Source organism: Tupaia chinensis, unplaced genomic scaffold (assembly GCF_000334495.1).
Source record: "Tupaia chinensis unplaced genomic scaffold, TupChi_1.0 Scaffold000527_1, whole genome shotgun sequence".
Taxonomy (NCBI): domain Eukaryota; kingdom Metazoa; phylum Chordata; class Mammalia; order Scandentia; family Tupaiidae; genus Tupaia; species Tupaia belangeri.
Window position 1 is genome coordinate 543128 of NW_006160040.1, and position 8217 is coordinate 551344.

Consider the following 8217-nt stretch of genomic DNA (forward strand, 5'->3'; position numbering starts at 1 on the left):
CACACGTGCACACACACCAGGCATGTTTTTTAAGCTGCCAGATCGAGGATTCAAACTGCTCAGGTGGCTCTGTGGGATCCTAAGTTCACTAATAAATTCCATGTTGCTCAACCCAATGGTTTATTCTCAGACCTCCTATCACATGACCTCTTAGCCACATTTTAGACAGTTTATCACTCTCTTCTCCTTCAAACACTTTCTCTGCTTGGCTTCAAGGACCCCGCTCCTCTGATTTATTCCTACCCCACTAGCTGTTTCTTCTCATGTCCCTTTGCTAACTCTTCCCTGTCTCCCTGTCCTCTCCACAAGGGAGTGCCCTAAGGCAAGATCTTTGGCTGTCTTTCTTCTGAATCGACACTCACTCCCTTGGGCATCTCATCTAGGCTTATGGATTAATTATAAATATTATCTGTATGCTAAATACTCCCAATGCTGTTATCTCCAGCCTAGATCTTACTCTTGAACTCCAGACTCATTTATCCAGCTACTATTCTACTTCAACATTTAGTAGGGATATCACTGTGTTTTATTGCCAGAGGGTGTATATGCTCACCAGAGAGAGAAAGACAGAGAGAGGAAGGAGAAAGCACCCCCCAATGGGACATGGTCATACCAGAAATCCTTCTCCTCCATTTTTCCATCCTCTTGGGTTTGGGGATCACATGCACATGCACCCAATGTGTTTTTCAAACTGCCAGAGCTGGGATTTGAACTGCAGTTGACCATGTGGGAACCAGCTCCCTTAACCACTAGACTGTGGGGCCAGCTCCGGAATCTCACTCTCTATCCGATATTCCAAGTCTGCTCTTAGCCCCCTCTTCCTGTCTGTTGTAGGAAGGCTAGTCAGAGGGAGCTTATTAAAACATAGGGCAGATCACAGCAGTCTTCAACTTCAAAGCCCATCGTGGCTTCTGGTCACTCAGAGAATAAAAGTCAAAGTCTTTACCGTCACCTCTCAGGTCGAACCCACCTTCCTGCAGTTACCTGTCCCTTTTAGTGTCATTCTGTGTCAGCCATCTTTGCCTTCCCGCCACTCCTACAACAGTGCCTGCCCTAAGTGCCTTCCCATTTACTGCCCCCTCTGTCCAGCCTACTCCTTCCCAACATGTGCGTGGATTGTTCCTTTGCCTCTTTGTTCAAAATTATCTTCGTGGTAAGGCCTTCTTTGACCATTCCTTTAAAACTGCTGTGCCCTTTCCTATCTGCCTTCTCTGATTCGTCATTCTCCGTGGCATTATTACTTTCTAACTATCATTGTTTTCTGATTTACCTTTTACCTTTCTCACCCCAGAATGTAAGTTCTGTGAGGAATGTACCTCCAGTGTCCAGGTCAGCTCTGGAGTCACAAAACATGCTCCACACACATTTGTTAAATGGGTGGTGCTTTTTCTTTCTACCAAGGAAAGATACAACAGCCTGTATGTGATTTTCTGAAAGCTAGTTTTCCAGAGAAGTGACCTGATCTCTAAGGATCTGTGTGTCTTTCTTAAGCTCTTCCTGACACAGCTGAAAGAATGGCTGTGATGGGGCCAGTGGGTGGCATGGTGGTTGAGGTGCTGGACTCCCCCATGGTCAATTGCTGCTCAAGTCCCAGACCTGGAGGTTTGCTTTCTCTCTGTCTGTCTCTTTTTGGTGAGCACATATGCTCTATAGCTAATTAAAATAATAATAATAATAGTTGAATAAATAATTCTTTGAAAAAAAGAGAAAAGAATGGCTGTGCGACACGACAAGCTCCTGGGTTGTGTTGCATCTGAATATCCTCTGAGTCCCTCCCCAGCTAATCAAACTACAGACCCTGGAACTTTCAGCAGAACATGTGAGATGGACATGCTGTGTAGCACTTTTACTACTCATAAAGGGTATTCTTTTTGCTTAGTAATTATTAAGCAGCTTTGTTTTCCGTGCATGCCTCTTTTTAAATATTATCATAAAGATTAACCTTAGGAATTATTTGTAGCGATGCTATAGTCTTCAAGTTTGGCATATTATCATTGCTTGCATTTATTCTACATTGTAGTCATATCAAATAACTGCACATTTAAAATAGATCATTGCTGCTCACCACCATAATACATCTTTCATCAGAGATTGTAACAAAACAAACAAACAAAAAGAAGCGAATCCTGGGAACGCCTTGTGGTCTGCAGCAATCCACTCTCATGCCGAGCATGCTTGCTGGCCGCTTCTTGAGAAGCAACACGAAGTCAACAGGGCAAGACTACCATCTGAGAATGTGAAATGTCATTCTCCCAGTTCTGCCGCAGAAAAGGGCGAACTGCTCATAGTTATCTACCTCCTCCCATTACAAGAGCAAGAAATACAAGGAACCTTGTAAAATTTATTCACGATGCAGAAGTTCAGATGAATAAAACAGCTGGCAATGGCATCTTGCCTCTGAATTTGATTTATAAAAATATTAGTAAGCTCGATTTTATTTTACTGTTTCATTTGGGGAATGATGAAGATAGTCTTTTTTTAATCATTATAAATCTTCAGAATTGATGTCATTTCTCACAGTATTGTCTGGAATTCCAAAAATGTCCTGTCAGGGTTGATCTGGGCATTTCTGGACTTGACAGTTGGTAGAAGTTGGGTAACCGAGTATCGTAGTGGTGTCTTTTTCCTATATATATCCTGTCATTCAGGGCATAGAGTTTGTCTGCAATGTCACTGCCAATTAAAACTGAAAACAGGCGGGAGATGTAACGGTGCTGAGCAAAAAGCAAATATAATTTCTTTCTCCTCCAAGACACATAGCGACAATCAGTTTCTGCTGTAAGGGTTACCTAAAAAACACAAGACCACAGATAAACAAAGATGAGGAAACAAGAAAAATTCTGCGACATTTTTTTCTGCTCCAGATTTTAAGTGAGTTTCATTTCCTGCCTCTTTTTGCTCAAAAAAGCCCAATGAGCCACAATATATTGTGAAAACAGAAAAAAAAAAAGTACAAAACTTATTCTACTCATATCATTACGCCAACTGCTGGTCTCTGAAGAGTCTTGTTTTTGGTTTTTTGTTTTGTTTTGGTTTTGGAGAGGTTTTTGTTATAGGGCACATGTACTTACCAGAAAGATAGAGAGACAGAGAGACAGAAAGCAAGAAGTCACTCCCCAGGGTGGATGGTCATACTACAGTCCCTTCTCCTCCATTCTCTCTTGGGCACACACATACACGTGCCTGGCGTGAGTTTAAGCTACTGGGTCCGGGACTCGAACTGCGGTCGACTACATGGGAGTTCAGCAACATAGACATTACACCAACACTACTCATATCATTAATGAGATGAGTAAATTACAATATTGTGCTCATCCCAGTTTGTTTACTCAATTCAGTTATCTATATTTTGGATTTTATTGAAGGGAAAGCTACTTGATTTAAAGAAAGAAAATTGGGTCAGTTAATGTTAGCATTTCTGAGTCAATTCTGAACATAGTGGATATTTAACTTAAGCCTAAGTTTCTATGGTACAAAATATTGGGTCGTCAGAAAAGTCATGATGTAATTTTCTGTGCAAAAATGCATCATGAGGGACCAGCAGTTAGCGTAATGGCTATGTCACTGGACTCCCATGTAATGGACCGTGGTTCGAGTCCTAGACCCGGTGGCTTAAACTCACGCTGGGCATGAGTGCTTGGGTGCCCAAGATCCCAAGAGGAGAATGGAGGAGAAGGGACTGTGGTGTGGCCATCCCCCCTGGGGGGTGATTTCTTGCTTTCTGTCTCTCTGTCTCTCTCTGTCTGGCAAGCACACGCGCCCTATAGCAAAAACCTCTCAAAACAAACAAACAAACAAAAAACCTCTCAAAAAAAATGCATCATGACTTTTTTGATGACCTGATAGAACTTATGTATCTATTTTGAATACGGATGTGAACTTGTATTATACACGCATATTATCTATTAATGCACACGAAAACAGTGGTACAATGAATGGAGCCCCTGAAATGATTACCTTTCAAGGCTACCAGATATGAAAGCAGAGTACTAACAGTGAGTTTAGCATTCTGCTGCTAGAAAACAACATCTGAATTAAAAATGTTAAAATCTATCAGCATTTTAAATTTTTAAGAATGAACTTTACAATAAGTACATTTCTGTTTGTCCTTGGTGATTGTTCTGAACTGTCACACTGGCAGGTTTAGTTTACAGTCAATTCTCAATTAATTATATTTTAATTCCCAAATATGCAGTTATTTAAAGGAAAGCTTAAAAATGTTTATCATGGAGGCTAGCAGGTGGCATGGTGGTTGAGGTGCTGGACTCTCACATGGCCGACCATGGTTTGAGTCCCAGACCTGGTGGCTTGCTTTCTCACTTTCCTCCTCTCTCTCTCTGGTGAGCATATGTGCTCTGTAGCAAATTAAAAAAAATAAAATAAAATAAATAAAAAATAATAAAATTAAATAAATAATTATTTTTAAAAAGTGTTTATTATGGTTTCTTTCCTGTCACATGTAATACCTGTTCTCCTTGTTGTGGGACCTATAGAGTGGCGTGAATCAGCAAGAGTCAGGGCCAGAGGTTGGAGCAGCAGTAACACAACTGGACCTTCATGAGAAGGTCCCAGATTCATGGCCCACGGCCTCCCTCTGATGCCGAGTGTGTGTACACATGGCCATGATCCAAGTAGGTTGATTCTGGCAGTGGATCATGGCATGAGGACCTTGTCAATGGTGCCTATCTCATTCAATAAATAAACTTAAAAAAAATCAGCAGGAGTCAATCAGAATTGGGCCGTCAAATATCCTGCGAAGTACGTTCCAAAGTTAAATAGAAATCATTCTTGTGTTTCCTGCTTTTCTGCTTGTTTCTCTCCTTGTTTTAAAACAAACATTTCTTACTCTTGGAAAGAGGGAGCACTAACTGAGTGGCCTAGTTACTTCTTACCTGAAAAATGCCTTCCTCTGTGGGTCTCAGTGAATCCCACTCAGGAGAATCCAGGAACTGGAGGGGGAAAATGTAGTGCAGAAATTCACCATCGACTGTCACTCTGATCCTACCAAAACACAGGAACATGACAGATGAGCGAAGGAGAAGAAGCATGTGATTATGGGAAGGGTATTTCAGATCTCCGATCTTTCTGTTCTTTAGAACTGTGAAGGGCAAAATATTAAACTGTAAAAATTACAGCAAGTGACACAACATCCTGTAACATTCACGTGCTGATGTGCTGATGTTCTTCAGTTAGGATTCTGAAGTATTGGGTGAAATTCATCAGAAAATTCATCAGGTTGTACAAATGATAGGTGTCCATTTATGAGTATATACTGTACTTCAGTAAAAAGTTTCAGTGCACTCAGAGTTTGGATTATAATAACTAGGCAAACATTTAAGAGCATAAAGGGTTTCTGCTGTAAATTCCTCTGTAAACTAAATTTTTACCCTTTTTAGAGACATGAATAATCACATGTTTTTTTCCCCCAAACTTTGTTTGCAAAATTTAGGTATATATACATTTTTTGAGGTGCCCCTCTTCTGCTGCTAGCAAATGGACAATTGCTAGAATTTGCTGAAAAGGAGTGATGATTATAAAATTTACATATTCTCTATTACTTAGAAGAATGTCCTAGCAAAGAGCATATTTAAAGGACTTTGCATATCTACATATTATATTAATTCAAGCTGACATTATCTTTTCCTTGACATTCAGTGATTAGGTAGGAAACAAATATCATACCCAGATAAACAAATTCATACTTTAGTTTTAAGATCCAGGTCATTTGATTTCTTTTTTCTTTTTTCCTTTTTGTATTGCCAGAGGATGCATTTGCTTGCCTGCCAGACAGACAGAAGGAGAGGGAGAAAGCACCTATAATGGGGCATGGTCATGCCACAATCCTTTCTCCTCCATTTCTCCATCCTGTCAGGATTTGGGACACATGCACACGTGTCTAGCATGTTTTTTAAACCTCTGGGGCTGGGATTTGAACCATAGTGGCCACATGGGATTTTGCTTCTCTTAACCACCAGTTCACAGGGCTGGCCCATGTCATTTGCTTTCTAAGATGAAATATTAAGGCTCTAAATTTTTTCCTGCTTCCAGTAAATCATACCATATACTCTAAATGTCTGTGTCTATGATTCTGGTATCAAAGACTTTCTCAAGCTTCAGGGTACTCAACGCCACCCAGAACTATGCTACACTGAGATGGAAGAAGACAGTGAAAAGAAACACACACGAATGACTAATAAAGAGGAAGGACATGCAAGCACCAAGGGTACAAACCTTCCTGAAACAAGCAGAGAGAGTTTATCAATGGAGGTTTTCCCCTGCATGGCATAACAGTGCTCCTTTTCCAAAGTAACCACTTCGGAGCTCAAAGCAATCGTTCTGAAGACAGGCAAAGAGATCCCCAGGGGCTGGAAAAGGGAGCTGTACAGCACCTGGAATTCTCGGGCAAAGGTTATGCTGCGGACTTGATATGCAATATGAACAAACTGCATGAAGCAGATGACAAACAGTACAAAATTCCAGGAAAATATGTCGGCTGCACAGACATCTACCCAAGCCCAGACGGCAGAACAGAGAAAACCCAATCCCAGCAAACTGAAGACATAAAGGAGCCCGTAGAATCCACTGCCACCCATGAAACCTACTACAAAGAAAATACTGGCAAGATGATAAATGGCTCCTTCAGCCTCTTGCGTCCAGGCTGTGCAGACTGGGTGTTCATCTACTAAGTTCTTCCACAGACTTGAATTTCTTTCCATGGCGGCACCACTCTCTGGTTCACTTTTCAGTTGACTTTAGATGAGACTGAAGCAAATTAAGTCTTTTGCCTTTCCATCATCAGAGTTTTGCTCTTTAGCCATGAAACCAAGGGAGTTGGTGGTGATTAAGCTGGGCACATATGGATCTTGAAAAACTAAGAACTCCATACTAGTTCAGCTTCATCTGGGCTCCAGATTTAGAACTAGTCCATGAATATTTTGGTGTTTCCTGTGCAGGAAAAAAGAAGAATAAAGGATCTAATTAAACAAAAAGGAAAATTAAGGAGTCAGCAGGTGGGGGTGGTGGTTAAGGCGTTAAGAGTCCCACATGGCTGACCGTGGTTTAATTTCTAGACCTGACCGTTTGCTTTCTCTCTCTCTCTCTCTCTCTCTCTCCTCTGTCTGATGAGTTCATGTGCCCTGTAGCAAAATTTAAAATAATAAGATTAAGTCAACAAGTTTTTTAAGAAGGGGAGAATTGAGAGATATATTTAGTGAGTCAACAACTCTTTTATGCAAGCCAATCTTCTATTGTCTCTGATGTTACAGTATTTTAAGCACAAATGCTATGCAATGTTAATTAAATTCCTACAATATACAAAATACATTTACTAGAATGAACTAGCTACATACTTTTCAAGGTAGCTAAGTGCTCTATAGTCAGTCTCTATAGCTTTGATTCAGTGTTTTATTGGAACGGTGACAAAAATGCAGATTTGCGGACTGATTCCAGACGCACTGAGTTGGAATCACTGAGGGTGGGACCCAGATGCTTGTATTTTGAATAAGCTGCTCAGATTCTGATGGATTAATCCATGGCTCTCCATGGCTTACCCTCTGAGGGGTACTGTCTAAAATATGTTATTCGCTGTTTACATATGAAGAATTTGAGGCTCAGATGGGTCAAGTCATTTATCTCAAGTCACACAGTACCAGAATAGAACTTCAACACTCATGCCCATGTGCTGGGTCCAATCATGTGGCCACTCCTGAAAGATGTTTTACATTTGGCACTGTAAGGGACCACACTAAATGGAAAACCCCAAGAAATTCACGAAGAGTTAGATTTTAGGAGCATAACATAGAACACGAAAATGTTTAGTCAGTTAGATTGAAATTATTTGACAAACGTAAATTTGGTACTACTTTGCTGCATTAGTTGTTATTTCAGGTTAAAGGTTGCATCCATATAGCTAAATAAATATTAATACTCTTGCTACTTGCACATTTCTTTTTGCCAGATGGGCAAAAATGTTACTGGCTCTATTCTTCTGCACATACATTCTCTACCCTTTCAGCCATATGGCAAAAATGCTAATCTGTGAGCTGAGTCAGGAGAGAATCAGCCATGATGGTAGAACTATTGATATAGGTACCATTTGCCACTGGGTTTCCTAACAACCAGTGGTTTCAATGGAAAGCATTCATTAGATTGATTTTTTAAAACCAGAATCACATTTGAAAGCTTTGAACTTGTGTGCTATATTTAGTGTTTCATTTT

The 8217-nt window shown here is 40.5% G+C and overlaps 1 protein-coding gene across 2 annotated transcripts; it reads right to left on the reverse strand.

The window, feature by feature from the left end:
- Positions 1-1984: 1984 nt before the first annotated feature.
- Positions 1985-6931, reverse strand: POPDC3 (popeye domain cAMP effector 3). 2 transcript variants are annotated; one of them, XM_006156947.1, is made up of 3 exons: positions 6232-6931; positions 4893-5001; positions 1985-2789 (listed from the first exon to the last, which is right to left on the reverse strand). In XM_006156947.1, the coding sequence occupies exons 1-3, from the start codon at positions 6714-6716 to the stop codon at positions 2508-2510; spliced, it is 876 nt and encodes a 291-aa protein (XP_006157009.1). In that variant the 5' UTR covers positions 6717-6931; the 3' UTR covers positions 1985-2507. The 2 variants fall into 2 exon arrangements, 1 of the variants encoding a protein (XP_006157009.1); XR_001371013.1 differs by lacking the exon at positions 1985-2789 and having other exon boundaries at positions 4923-5001; positions 6603-6678.
- Between the last annotated feature and the right edge of the window lie 1286 nt (positions 6932-8217).

What these genes read in the sequence shown, in the direction of transcription:
- POPDC3 (XM_006156947.1), bottom strand. Translation starts at nt 6,716, where the DNA reads ATGGAAAGAAATTCAAGTCTGTGGAAGAACTTAGTAGATGAACACCCA. An exon ending in TCTCTGCTTGTTTCAGGAAG is followed by an intron (nt 5,002 to 6,231) that starts GTTTGTACCCTT and finishes GTGTTTTGGTAG; the next exon opens with GATCAGAGTGACAGTCGATG. An exon ending in CAGAGGAAGGCATTTTTCAG is followed by an intron (nt 2,790 to 4,892) that starts GTAAGAAGTAAC and finishes TGTGTTTTTTAG; the next exon opens with GTAACCCTTACAGCAGAAAC.